This window comes from Apis cerana, linkage group LG5 (genome assembly GCF_029169275.1).
Source record: "Apis cerana isolate GH-2021 linkage group LG5, AcerK_1.0, whole genome shotgun sequence".
Taxonomy (NCBI): Eukaryota; Metazoa; Arthropoda; class Insecta; order Hymenoptera; family Apidae; genus Apis; species Apis cerana.
In genome coordinates this window covers 9,805,392-9,820,411 of record NC_083856.1, presented here as the reverse complement: position 1 = coordinate 9,820,411, position 15,020 = coordinate 9,805,392, and the positions used below count along the sequence as shown (strand labels likewise).

Sequence of the window (15,020 nt, the reverse complement as noted above, 5' to 3'; positions counted from 1 at the left end):
ATAATGAAAATTATTAATTTTATCGAATATCCATATAATTTATAGCATATGGATTTATATCATTTATACCATTAAAGTTTAAATTTATTTCTTTAGACATTATATTTTATCATGAAAAAAATTCTTAATCAATTTTTCAATTATATAAGATATATATCAGAGATATCTTATCATATATATTATATATATATAATATATATAATTATATGATTTCGACATAATATGATTCGACAAAATAAATCTTTATTTCTATTATACTATTTTTACAATTAATATAAATTATATAATATAATATTAAAATTTATTTTGATTAAATATTAATCATGAAACATTCCCTAATTTCTTTCATATATATATTATTTGCAAATGATATATAGGTGTAAAATGAATTTTTAATATTATATTTTATATAATATGTTATATTTTATAATATAATATTATACAGAAAAGAAATTTCACAGTTCATGTTACATGAATTGACTCCCCATGAATCCCCATTTAATACGCATCAATTTTAAAATATATCACTTCCCCCTTTTTGCAAAGTATACACAGCTGTACTTTAGAATGCTATACATAGATTTACATTTACTTAGAAGACGCGCCTTTTTTAAATCTGGCGCGATAGATATCTTCGATTTGCCTCGACCGTTATTGGTTAAGGAACACTTAATCGATAAAGGAATACTCACATTGTAGATAGATTCAATCAATGAAATATAAAAATTTTTTAAGAAAGAATAAATATTTGATATTAAATCAATAAACCAGTATTAATAAAAAAAATCTAATGAAAGATTATATCATGTTATTAAGTATTAATATCAACAAGCAGTGAATTTAAAAAAATGTCAACTTTTTTCATAGAATTTTCTATGTGAATGGTTCATAAAGTTTAGTGAAACATAATAGTGTGAATCAGTGTGACCAGGGCACTGAGTGGGGATTGTCTGCAATACATGCAACGTATATATCTACATTAGTGTACAGTACCGTATGGTGCGTTACGTGTCGAGTCAGTGGTTTTTCGATGATGCCTTAGTGATGGAATTTTAATATTCAAACGCGTTCCAAAACGTTAAAATAGGTGAGCTATTTATTAATGTGACAAATGAATAATTTTTTAGTGATGTGAATAAAGATATCGAGTAAAACCTATAAAGTGAGCAAACGAAGCGTCGGCGATCAATGTTAGTTTGCGGGTGTGCCCGTTTGCCCAGCCCTGTGTGTTCCTTTTTCCCTTTAATGTCCTATGAAAAATCTGTTTTTTAATTAATGCACAATTGATATATAGCTTCGATAAATATTATATAAATAAAGTAAATATGTGAAAAAAGATGAACGAATAAAATGGTGATAAAATTTCTATCAACGATGTTATGATTTCGAAGGACAACTACAGTGAGATCATCGTAACACCATCACCTGTTTCGATGATTGTGCGCAATCCTAAAATTCGAGTATATATATTTATCCTTTTTTACATAATTTTGTTAAAAAAAATAGATTTTGCTTATTATTTTTAAAAACTTGTTTAATATTGTATTAGCCGGTTTGTTATCTAATTTTTTTATATTATTTTTTGCCGCGATGAGCACGCCCATTTTTTACATCTCCATTATACATCATAGGATTTAAAAATTTTATTTAATTCATATATTCTGAAAAAATCATTTATATAATTTTATATATTCATTCTAATGATATTCCTGTACACGATTCATACATGCGTGTATACATATATATATATATATAAAATGATTCAAATGATATTTAACCCAGTATTATACCAAAAAAAAAGTCTCTTATGAATGCAAATAGGCTTTGCAAAGGCTGAAATAATGATTTCAATCGTCGGATTTGTTTGAATCATGAAGATTGATATAAATGAATCTATAGAACATTTGAATTTATAATTTATATTCTTTAAAAGAAATTTAAAATGAAATTGAAATTAAAATTCATACACTTAATTCGAATTTTTTATTAGTTTCGTTAGTTTTTCGAAATTTCATTTATTTAAAGAATTTAAAAAATTTTTTATTTCTAGATAAAAAAAGAAGTACCGGCCGATCATGAAGTTCATCCTGTGTATTATTTCAACATTAGTACTGCAAGCATCAGCTTTAAGTGAGTGTAATTCCGTCATCACGTTTTATATCGGTCATAATAAATTCGAAGTATATAATACTTATTATATATATTATAATCAATCAGTTCATGATAACAATTTATGATTTTTAATTATAGTCTATATCCTGGATGTTATAGGAGGTGAAAACTGTTACAAATGTCAAATGCAGCTAGTTGTTTTTTTATATAGAACAAATAATTCTTTTAATTAAAAAATTTTGATATCAATAGATATTATGAAAAATATATATTTTGCTTTTATTTGCTTCTGTAAAATATTTTATACTGAGTCAATTATGCTTAATGTAATATATTAAATTCAAAGATTATATTATTATAAGAAAATATTTTAATTTCATTATTTTTTATTACAAATTTTTTTTTGATTTTATTTAGTAGCTATAAAAATAGTTTTATTAATTTTGTTTTAGTTTAAATTATATTTCAATCAAAAATTTATTTTATTATTGTAGTAAATATTTTTATATTCATATGAGAAAATCATTTTATAATATGTAACAATAATTTATGATTTGTATGATATCTTTCATTAGTCCAATCTCCACCACGGATATCTAAACAGCCCCCGACAGATGAGCAGTTATTTCAAGTAGCTCAAGCAAAAATTAATGAGAATGATAAACCATTTTTAATTGAATGTGAAGCTGAAGGAGAACCTGCTCCAAGGTATAAAATATTTATTATTTCACAAAATATGATTTTAAAAATATCAAAAAATATTATTTACAAAATTGATTTGAATTTTTAATACTATTTATAAAAAAAGTAACAACTACTTATAATTCAATAATATTCAATAATTTTAGAATCATATTTTTTAAGATTTCATTCATATAGTTTCATTGCACTTATATTTAAATACACTATCTCTGTTCTGCAAAGAAGCCTGAGTAACTGGTCTTAATTACTAAGATGACCTCATAGTCTTAGGGGATATAAAGTTACAAGTACCAATAAAGATATCTAACTTGTGGTGTGAATTGTAAATATATGGGAGTGGTCTAATAGTATACTTTAAATAAAAATAGAAAATATATGATTACTTATATATGTATAATTATATTACATTTATTTTTATATTTTATCATTATATTCATTTTTATATTTTCATGATCAATAGCATTATTTCTAGCATGATAGTTAATTATATAAATAATATTTTTTATTATTAATAAATAAAAAAATATATAATACTGTTCAAAATATTATATAAATATAAACTTATATTATTTTATTTAATAATTTTATTCAGGTATCGATGGATTAAAAATGGAAAAAATTTTGAATGGCCAGCATATGATGATCGCATATCTCAACAACCTGGTAGAGGTACATTGGTAATCTCAAGACCACGAGATGAAGATTTGGGTCAATATCAATGCTTTGCAGAAAATGAATGGGGAATTGCAACATCTAATTCAGTTTTTGTTAGAAAGGCTGAATTAAATTCATTTAAAGATCAAAATCCTATAAGTTTAGATGCAAATGAAGGACAACCATTTAAATTAACTTGTCAACCACCAGATGGTTTTCCAAAACCAAATGTATATTGGTTAATCCAAGATACTGCTGGAGGCATCAAATCGATTAATAATTCACGAATGACATTAGATCCTGAAGGAAATCTTTGGTTTAGCAATGTTACAAGAAACGATGCTTCCGACGATTTTTATTATGCATGTGCAGCTACATCTGTATTCAGAAATGAATATAAATTAGGAAATAGAGTTTTATTAAATGTTATTTCTTCGGGAATATCTGCCAGTCAAAATAAACATGATCCTGTCAAACAATATGTCAGTAGGAAAAATGAAGTTGCTTTACGCGGTAAAAAAATTGAATTATATTGCATATATGGTGGAACACCACTGCCACAAATAGTGTGGAGTAAAAATGGTGAAGTAATTAGAACCAATGATAGAATAATGCAAGGAAATTATGGTAAATCTTTGATAATTAAACATGTTAATTTTAAAGATGAAGGAACATATACTTGTGAAGCATCAAATGGGGTAGGTGATGCGAAATCATATTCTATACATTTGCAAGTTATGGCAGTACCATATTTCACTATCGAACCTGAGATCATAAATGCAGCAGAAGATGAAACTATTGAATTTAAATGTGAAGCTGATGGAGTACCTGTTCCTGAAATAAAATGGATTCATAATGGAAAACCAATATCGGAAGCTCCACCAAATCCACGTAGAAAAGTTACTTCAAATTCTATTATTATTGAAAAATTGACCAAAAAAGATACAGGAAATTATGGTTGTAATGCAACAAATTCATTGGGTTATGTCTATAAGGATGTATATGTAAACGTTTTAGCTTTAGAACCGGAAATTACACAACCACCAACTGATATCGCTACAGTCGATGGTAAAACTGTGAGAATAACTTGCCGTGTATTTGGAGCACCAAAACCAGCTGTAAAATGGATTAGAAATGGGCAAGAATTAACAGGAGGACGATATAAAACTTTAGATTCTGGTGATTTAGAAATTGAGAATGTAATATTTTTAGATGCAGGCATTTATACATGTCATGCATCCAATAAATTCGGAGAAGTAGAAGGTTCTGGTAATTTAGTAGTAAAAGAACATACAAGAATTACAGATGAACCAGAGGACTATGAAGTTGCTGCAGGTTCTACTGCAACTTTTAGATGTAATGCTGTTACAGATTCAAGTTTAACACTTACGATCGATTGGCTATCTAACGGAGAACCTATTGATTTTGAAATGGAACCACGATTTATACGAAGTACTGATTATTCTTTAATGATCACAAAAACGACTGAACTAGATTCTGGTACTTATACTTGTGTTGCTCATACTGAATTGGATGAAGCAAAAGCACAAGCTACACTAATTGTCCAAGATGTACCAAATGCGCCAAAATTAATTAGTGTTACCTGTATGGCGACTGAAGCTTCTATACATTGGACTCCAATGGGTGATAATAGAGCTCCAATATTAAGATACACTATTCAACATAATACCACTTTTACACCAGATACATGGGAAATATCAAAAGATGATGTACCAGCAACTGAACAAACATATATTGTTCCAATGTCACCTTGGACTAACTATACATTTCGCGTATTAGCATGGAATAAAATAGGTACATCATTACCCTCACCACATAGTGATGTATGTACTACATTGCAAGATGTTCCTTATAAGAATCCTGATAATGTTATGGGTAAAGGAACAACACCACAAAATCTGGTTATATCTTGGACAGTAATGCCTCAAATTGAACATAATGCACCCAAATTCATGTATAGAATATATTACAGACGTGATATACCTGGAGAAAAATGGACTATAGAAGATATAACTGATTGGAAAAAAAATAATCTAGTTGTAGACAATCAACCAACTTATCAAAGATATAAGATCAAAGTGGTAGCTATTAATGAAAAAGGAGAATGTAGAATTGCACCTGAAGAAATAATTGGATATTCTGGAGAAGATGGTTTGTTATATAATTTTATTATATAAATTTAGAATTTTTTTTAAGATTAATGCTGTTTAATACTTATTTAATGTTATAGTGCCATTGCAAGCACCAAGCAACTTTACATTAAATCAAGTAAAATCAAGTACAAGCGCACAATTTTCATGGAATCCAGTACCTGAAGAATCAGTACGTGGTGAATTAAAAGGATATAAGATACAAACATGGACAGAAAAAGACGGTGAAAAGGGAATGCGAGAAATTGATATAAGAGGTGGCAATAGGACTCATGCACTAGTTACTAAATTTATTCCTTTCAGCAAGAATTATGTTCGAATATTAGCATATAATGGACGGTAATAAATTACAATAACAATTTCTAATAACAAATAAACTTTCATATATAATTTTCTATAATAATAATTTTTTTTATAATAGATATTCTGGACCACCATCTGAAACTTTAAGCTTTGATACTCCTGAAGGTGTTCCAGGAGTGGTTTTAAGTCTTGAAGCTTTCCCAATGGGATCCAGTGCATTGTTTTTAGTATGGACAAAACCTGCAGAACCAAATGGTATCCTGACTGGCTATAGAATATATTATGAACCTGTAAATGAAACTAGATTGGGACCTTTGTTGGAGAGAAAACCACATATTACAGATTCAGAAGCCACTAATGCAAAACTAGCTATGTTAGCACCTGATACAAAATATCGTATACATATTCGAGCAACAACAAAAATTGGTGAAGGAAATGAGTATGTATATTATTTAGTATTATTTAGTATGTATATTATTTATTATTTAGTATATTAATATGTATATTTAAAACAATTGTTTTACGTTTTTTTTTCATTTAGTTACTTTATTGAACAAAAAACACGCACATCTCAACGACCTGATATACCATTATTTACTTGGGAAGCTATTCCAAAAGAAAATGGATATTCAAATGTAAGAATTATTTGGCAGTTGAATCTTAATGGAAATCCAGGAAGTCATTTCTTTGTAAAATACAAACTCAAAGGTGAAACAATACCTCTTAAAACTGAATCAGAATATTTATCAAATATAATTGAAATTCGTGGACTTCAAAGTGGCGAAACTTATGTAATGTCTGTTGTTGCTGTTGATGGCAACTATTTCGCTGAAAGTGAACCGCAAGAAATTGAAACGAGTAGCGAAGGACCTATTATTCAACCCAAAGAAAATGTCGCTACTGCAGGATGGTTTATTGGAATGATGTTAGCAATTGCTTTTCTTCTTTTGGTACTTATAATCGTATGTGTTATTAAACGTAATAGAGGTGGAAAGTACGCAGTACATGAAAGAGAGTTAGCTGCTGGTCGTGGTGATTATCCTGACGAAGGCGGTTTTCATGAATATTCGCAACCTTTAGATACGAAATCAGCAGGTGGTCGTGCATCTCTTGCATCTTCTTCTCATCAAGATGGAAAACATCCTGAATCTGATACTGATTCCATGGCAGAATATGGAGAAGGAGATACAGGTCAGTTTAAAAGTTTATTATACTATTATGTTATGTTTGTTTATTATGTTATGTTTATTATACTATTATGTATACTCTATGTTAGCAAAGCAATTCAAGAAGATAATATTAGATTTTAATAAATTATACACTTCTATTCCTAAATGAAAGCACAAATATTTTCATTATTTTTTATTTTACACATCCGAAATAAAATATTTATTTACAATTTTAATTTTTTATCTTAGCATTTTAATTTATGTTATTCTTTTGTTTCTTCATTTTATTTTGCTTTATTGCTTGACTTAATATAGAAGGTATGAATGAGGATGGATCATTCATTGGTCAGTATGGCCGACATCGTAAACAAGAACCAAATTCACAAGCATTTGCCACATTAGTTTGAGGTAGGTTAGTAATACATTTAAAAGAAATGTTGTATATTAATAATTCATGTATTCTAAATTATAATTTTGAATTCGAATTTGTAAATTGTGATTATCATTCTGTTGAAGGACGTTTCACAGAAGATGGTTCTTTCATTGGACAATATGGGCCGAAAGGTAGACCGGAAGAAACACCGCCCATTCCAAGCGGCACTATGGCCACATATGTGTAACCTCTGGTATTATCTTATTTAAGCCTCATATAACTTGTTTTTTTGTCAAAAGTAAGGTTTTCAATCCTTACTTAGCTGCAGCAGCTCTGCTATGCACCTTGCGCTGGGCGCAATGTCCAACACTATACTGCCAATTAGATTTTGGTTTTGGGTTTTATAGTTTATATAGAAAAATAAATAAATATTTCTATGTATTAAAACCGAATAAGATTATATAAATCATATATAATTTATATATTATAATTTATATAATTTATATATCGGTTAAAACATAATTCCTCTTAAATGTTTAATACATATCTAAGTATGTATTATTCAAATATTTTAACAATTTTTTGTACTTTAAAAAAAATTAATCTGCGATAATTATTTTTTTTACGATATATTACAAAATACAATTTGTTAATCAATCAAAAATTATTTATAATTAATGAATTTGTTAGATATTTTTAACTAATTATAAAACCCAAAGACGATAGGTGTTTCATAGCGTGCAAGCTATTTATGGATATAATATAGTAAAAAATATTCTACCATCGATCGTAATATTTAACATGGCCAGATTAAAAATTGACATTTCGAAACATCACAGGGTAGTGAGTTATATTTATATTGTTCTAAATATGTATGACACAAAAAGTATGGTATTTTTGAGGCTGCATATAGGATTTATGTCTTTCAGATAAAGATAATCAGTATCAATAATTGATATTATTCAAAAATTAATTAATAAATGCAATATAAGTATTACTTATATGCAATCTTAAAAATGAAAGGATTAACATCGAGTATAGTGTCATAATCTGGCCTGGACTGAAACTAATTTTAATTAAAAAAATGAAGAAAAAATTTGTTCTAAGAATCTTTAGATGCAATCAATTTTTACTCTGCCGACAAAGGGCCAAATATAACAAAACAGTGACTATCTATAATTATTGTGTGCGTGCACTTTCATTAAAGATATACAAACAACAAAAATATATAAAAAATATCATCATCATCATCAACAACAACACTATCATTATCATCATCAGCATTTTTATTATTATTAATAACACTATTATTATTATTTTTATTAAGATATGAAAAGAACATCATACATGCACTATAGTAGTTTAAAAAAAGTCACATGGCCTCTAATTGTTGCTTTTTGTATGTGAAATGTGCTTTAGCTAAGAACGAAAGTCCTTTTTATTAATTATATTTATCTTCCTTTTGGTAATTTGATTATAATCTGATCAATATAGATATAATTTAATATATAAAAAATTATTAAATATATATAAAGACGTATATTGATTACTAAAATTAGTATTAAAAAAATATGAGCAGCTATTACGTTATAGTGTTTGAAAAGAATTATATGGAGTTCGTTTATTTTTTCGAAAATAAATTTAATATTTTTTATTTACTATGTTAAGTTAAAATATTCAATGCAATGTACAGGTTGTCTGCAAAAGTGTCGTGAGCAAATATATCAGGTACAAAAATAAAAAAGGTACAAAATATAGAATACTTACATGTGCGCGTAAAGTTCGTAAAAATCTATATGATATGATGTGAAAATAATATACATCTCTCAATTTATATAAAAAAATCAAATTAAATTGTGATGTTTTGATTTTTAAAATTTTAATTAGTAAACCAATTCATAAATCTTCGATTTATATTTGTCAGGGTCTTTTTTGCCGATTATCCTGTACAAATGACTTGGACGTCACATAATTTTTACGAACTCTATACATATAAATATATACGTACAATTATAGACGCCTACAAAAAAAATGTATTATAAATGAAAGAAAACAATAATTTATTGTAAAAATACTAAAATATATAAAAGAATATACAGAGACATATATGTAATATATTAAAATGTCATTAATCATAAACTTATATTAAATTATATATTTGTCAAGATAAGCAAACGACGTCCAAGTCAAAATATAGATGTAATTATGTTTCAATGTATTTTTCTAATCGTATTATCTTCTGTATATTTTTAAAGTATATCCAAATCATATTTATCAAGATTTGAATCTCTGGCTGATATGGTGACTTATGTGAACTTCCAATACTTTGGTATATATTACTGATTTTGATACTTTTAATATATTTTGATATACTTTTTTTTCTTTATTTCACTTGTTACATGCATAAAACATTTTTTTTTTGTATTATTTTTTTTTGTATGTAGAAACATTAGCATTTACCACGAAATATTTGTACATTAGATCTGATCTTTTTTTATCATTGCATTAACAATTTTATTATTACACTGTCAAACAATGACATCATGTTAATGTAGTAAGCACAGATTTATATTTAAAAAAAAGTATGATATATACGAAACTTTTTACAAAACAGTGTTCATTTTACAACGACAAGACAGCACATGTTATATATAAAAAAATGATAAAAATAATTAAACAGAGAGAATACACTCGTTGAAACATGTGCGCGTCTATCGTACTAACTTTTAATTGTACATTACCTTATTATTATTACTAATTAATTTTCCAACAGAAACATGCATAAAAATGTATGTTTTTATTAAGGATACATTATTATGCGTATTTCTAACAATACCATTGTTTGAATATTTTTTCTACAGTATAGAGTTTTCAGAGTTTAACAATCTGGTTAAAGATTCTTTCATCTCCCATAATAAAACAGAGATTGAAAGTATGTATTATATTGTGTTAAAAATGTTATGTAAAATTTCAAAACGATTTCGCCTTGTGTTTATCAGCAGCAATGATAACGCGCATTCCAATACCTGTGTAATATCTCCCACGTCAATAAAAAAAAAGAATAAACGACTAATAATAAATAAATAAAAAATCTTTAAACAATCAAATTATATAAATTTAGGATTATTAATTATTTCTTTGTTATCAAATGTTTATCCTTTAAATTTATTCAAAGTTATATTTTTTTTAAAGTAAAAAGACAAACTGAAATAATGATCTCAGAAAATTTTTATTGAATTTGTTAAAATATTATTAGAATATTTGATTCCGATTCTACTAAGAATCGGAAAAAATTGGATAAAGAAACCATGATTGAGACCCCCTGTAGTTTCGTCAGAGATCTTATTGCATCGTTCTCCAGGCAACTGTGGCCTCTATTGTATGAGAATGCATTCGGTTGTCCAATGAAGGGCTATGCGGACAGAAGTCGAACGAGATGTGACCGATAATGTAATTATGCGGGACAGGTTTTTTGTGCCGGTACTCTAACTTGATCTCTTGAAAGTTCTTTCTTTTTTTATTCTTTTTAATTTAATTTTTCTTTTTCGCCAACATTTCCTTTTTCCATCTCTTTCCAACGTATATTTATCCCTTTTCTATCTTTTTCTTTTATACAACTCTTCTATCTTTTTGTTTAGAATCCATCTTATATCGATAGGTTGCTTTCCTGGTTGTTTTGGAATTGCCCCATTTCGTAGATACATCTCTCTATCGTTGTTTACTAGTGAGAAAAGCGATAAAAAATGACAAAAAGAGAAGGTAGACGATGATGCAGAAATGTAGCACAATCTGGTTGCTGCCAGTTACATGCATCGACATTAGCGCCTGACTGCCTGTGAAGAGTTATGTATCCATGTAGAAACCGAGGTCGTGTTCGTTGTGTCCTACGGAAGAAAAAGAGATAAGGTCGATGTATATGAAAGTAAGGGATCGTATATACAAGTTGCACATTCTGATCGGATGTGCAATATTTTGCAAATTACAAGATAAATTACAAAAAATTACAACAATAAATAGATATTATATATTGGAAATAAAAATAAATTACTTTATCACGAATAATATGAAATATATTTTAATGCATATTGCAAAAAAATTACATTCTCATTGAAAAAAGAATAATCTAATAAATACATAATTTTTTTTACTTCTATTTTATAATTTTTTTTACTTTTTTCCTTATCGTTGTTTCTATAAGATATGTAAGAATAGGTTTTAATATCTATTCATCAATAAATGTAATTAAACAACTAATTCGATTTTTACAAGTACGATATAGGAGCTTTTTTATTAATGCAACTCAAAACGAATTGATGGTCAGTGAATCGGCATTTATGCTGACGGTATATAGTTTTGCGTAATGCTTTACCGTATACGACTGTTGGTGGTTTGTAGCGAATCCAATTAGGTTTGCGATGGTTGGACAAAAACATTCGATCGGGAATAAACCGGCACCGGTTGCTCCCCTCGAGACTCACTCCTCCATTCGTGAGCCGTGTATAATATGTATACGTTCAGATCAATTGTATGTTGTGTATCGAATGAAACGGCCTTTTCTTCTCAGCATGCCAATAATATATTGAATGCGCGATTCTCTCATGTTATCATTTATCGAATATCCTCTAATTTTGTCCGATTATTAGACGCATATTCTAGTATTTAAAAATTGATTGCTTGAAAATAATAGCCATAAAATTAATTATTTTTTCGTCTTTCCTTCATAAAAATTATCTTTTTAACTTTAATTTACTTAATTACTTAATTAATTACTTAAATATATAAATAATTTTATATATTTTTTCATTATTTGAATAAAAATAAAGAAAAAACCAAAAAGATGTTTATTTTTTCTTTTTGGGATAAAAAGTAGTAAGAATTTGGATAGTGGATAGTTACCAAACTGTGTATTTTTCAATCTATTAAAGAGAATAATAATAATTCTGCGCGCAAGAAAATCGTTTCTCTTTTCTGAATTATCCTATATGTATGCCCGTTTCGTGCACGGTGAAAGAAGGATGAAGGGAAAAAAGCGAAGAAGAGAAGGAGTAAGAGGAAAACCAAAGAGTTGTAAGAGATAACAATGGGCCATTTGTTAGATGACCCAACCCTCGGACATGCAGGCTACAATGCATACTATTATCAACTATTCATTAAGCGTTCTGCTAAATCTGTTGCTCGATAGATCCAGAACAACCCCCATCCTCCCTTGAAAAATGACCATGATTTGATTTTTAAAAATGAAAATATTATCTTGTGGAATTTTTAAAATTTTCCATAAGATTTAAAAAAATATTATAGATATTTTGAAATAAAAAAATGATTCATTAATTTTTTTTAAATGAATTACATAGAATTAAAAATTACTGAATATAGTATGTAGGATATATATATATATATATGAGATAAAAATAGTAAATTCAATATTATTTTGCAATATTAAATTAAGCAATTTCTTAGACAAGATGATTTCATCGAAGACAGTTCGGTCCATGACAATGCATACCATGTATTATTCATCGACTGAGCTTTCATTCGAAGTCTCGGAAATAGTAATGCAGTTGATAAGAATTCCATTATTATGCGCTTCTTTTCTATTTTTGCATTGATTTCGGTTATACATAGATCATACATCTCGGTTGCTGTAGAATAATAAATAAACTTTATTATTTGTCATTTAAAGAAGATAAATTGATTTTTTCTAAATATTAACAAAATTTTCATGATTTATAATTCCAATCAAACAATTCCATTAATTAAATAGAAAAACAAAAAGAAATATGATTATGAATTAGATAGATGCTACAAAAGATTTGATATTTTCATATATATATATTTGTATATTTCATAAAAAAAGTTTTATAGAAAAGAAAATAATATTGCATAAAAAATAAAAATATTTTTTTTATAAAAAGATTTAAATATTATTTATTAAAATTACTTGAAAATGTACATAAATAAACATATATACTTTCATGAAAACTAGGTTATACGACAAATTAAAAATATTTCTCATTTTTTTTTATATTATATATAGAGTTAATATTCATTATTAAATATATTGATTTTTTAATAAGATAAAGTATAGATTCAACGATTGATTTACCTAAAAAATTTTTCAATATATTCTTTTGAATCATATAATCCATTGCAAGATACCCAGCATATATTGAAAGTGTTTTATGTAGCTTTCGTCACCTGCACCTGTTTGTAGAAAGTTTTTCTACATGATTTGGTGTGTTCTTCAGAAGATGATCAATCGTGTCGCGAAGAGTTGCTTCTCTCTGTGAGGCGCGAAAAATGTTTGCGGCCTGACCGACCACAAGCGCCAGAGTGTAAAATCGTGCATGTCGTATATACCACGGCATCTAACAAGCCGGCCTTTGTAACGGATTGCAAAACGACCATGGAAATGTGGTCGAACATTCGATGGAAGGATACTGTGCTAAGAAGGGCTCCACTAAGAAAACGATGAAATATCTTAAAATTCGTTATTCTTTCAAACTGTATATTAAAAATTTTATGTATTAAAAATTGTAATGAGTAAAAAGAATAAAAATGTCTTAAAATTTCATAAATTTATATCTAATTTTTAATAATTTTTAAATTTTACATGATTATAAAATGTAGACAAGATTTTCCTGCAGTTGATATAATATCACTCGTGATCAATAATTATTATTTCAAGAATTTATTGTATCAGAATTTATTCAAATTCAACAAATTTCTATCACTTCGCGGGTTATTCAAAAGATTTAAAACAAATTGAAAGGTACTGATAACTTAATAGCAGACCTAATGTCAAACCTGGGAACAAAGTCCAAACTGCAGTAAATTCTCTTTACCGATTGCAAAGACAGACTGAGAAAAGACGAGGAGAGGAATAGAAGACAAGACAAGTACGAAAGAGAATGGAAGAAGAAACGAAGAAGAGGAACCCGGCCAAAGACGTTTAAAAACTGGTTCCTTCCACCCATTTCTTTTCACCTTATTTGCTAATCCGAATTCTGATTTCCATATATCCGTGTAGACGATATTCGAGTCTCAAGAAGATTGGTATAGGTTGGTAGATCGTAAAATATATCGATGGACTGTCTCTGATTTACCAGATATATAGCAAATATTCATTTTCTGAAAAAAATATGTTTGTCTTTAATAAAATCATAAACTTACCAAGATAAACTTATGCAGATGATTAAATCTAAATGGATTCTTTTTATTTTTATCGATTGATCGATGGTGATCATTTGCCAATCATATATATCATAAACATTTCTAAAATCGATTACTCGCAATTATAAGCAAATGTTTGAATGAATGAATATTTAAATTTGTTACTTCGATTTTTGAAGAATTATTATATTTCAATTTTTTTTTAAATCATATAATTTTTATCTCATTCAAATAATCAAATCTATATTATCAGAATGTTTTATATAAATATTTTATAATAATGATAATTTTTAAAATATTTCAAATTTTGCCAAATACAAATTACAGTAAAAATTAAAAAAAATGGAAATCATGTTATTATTAACG

General features: G+C 27.3%; 1 protein-coding gene and 1 long non-coding RNA gene across 10 annotated transcripts; one reads left to right on the top strand and one right to left on the bottom strand.

The window, feature by feature from the left end:
- Positions 1–927: 927 nt before the first annotated feature.
- On the top strand, positions 928–10,591 carry LOC107994331 (neuroglian). 7 transcript variants are annotated; one of them, XM_017051172.3, is made up of 9 exons: positions 928–1,087; positions 2,051–2,130; positions 2,688–2,820; positions 3,407–5,640; positions 5,720–5,978; positions 6,061–6,381; positions 6,484–7,133; positions 7,427–7,519; positions 7,628–7,768. In XM_017051172.3, the coding sequence occupies exons 2-8, from the start codon at positions 2,076–2,078 to the stop codon at positions 7,516–7,518; spliced, it is 3,744 nt and encodes a 1,247-aa protein (XP_016906661.1). In that variant the 5' UTR covers positions 928–1,087; positions 2,051–2,075; the 3' UTR covers position 7,519; positions 7,628–7,768. The 7 variants fall into 7 exon arrangements, with proteins under 7 accessions (XP_016906661.1, XP_016906663.1, XP_016906659.1 ...); XM_017051174.3 differs by having other exon boundaries at positions 7,427–7,523; positions 7,628–7,767; XM_017051170.3 differs by lacking the exon at positions 7,427–7,519 and having other exon boundaries at positions 7,628–10,591.
- Positions 10,592–10,694: 103 nt separating this feature from the next.
- On the bottom strand, positions 10,695–14,831 carry LOC107994350 (uncharacterized). 3 transcript variants are annotated; one of them, XR_009829721.1, is made up of 3 exons: positions 13,588–14,831; positions 12,988–13,123; positions 10,695–12,157 (listed from the first exon to the last, which is right to left on the bottom strand). It is a non-coding gene; the product is annotated as an uncharacterized LOC107994350 (long non-coding RNA). The 3 variants fall into 3 exon arrangements; XR_009829722.1 differs by having other exon boundaries at positions 10,695–13,123; positions 13,588–13,941; positions 14,277–14,831; XR_009829720.1 differs by having other exon boundaries at positions 10,695–13,123.
- Positions 14,832–15,020: the final 189 nt, after the last annotated feature.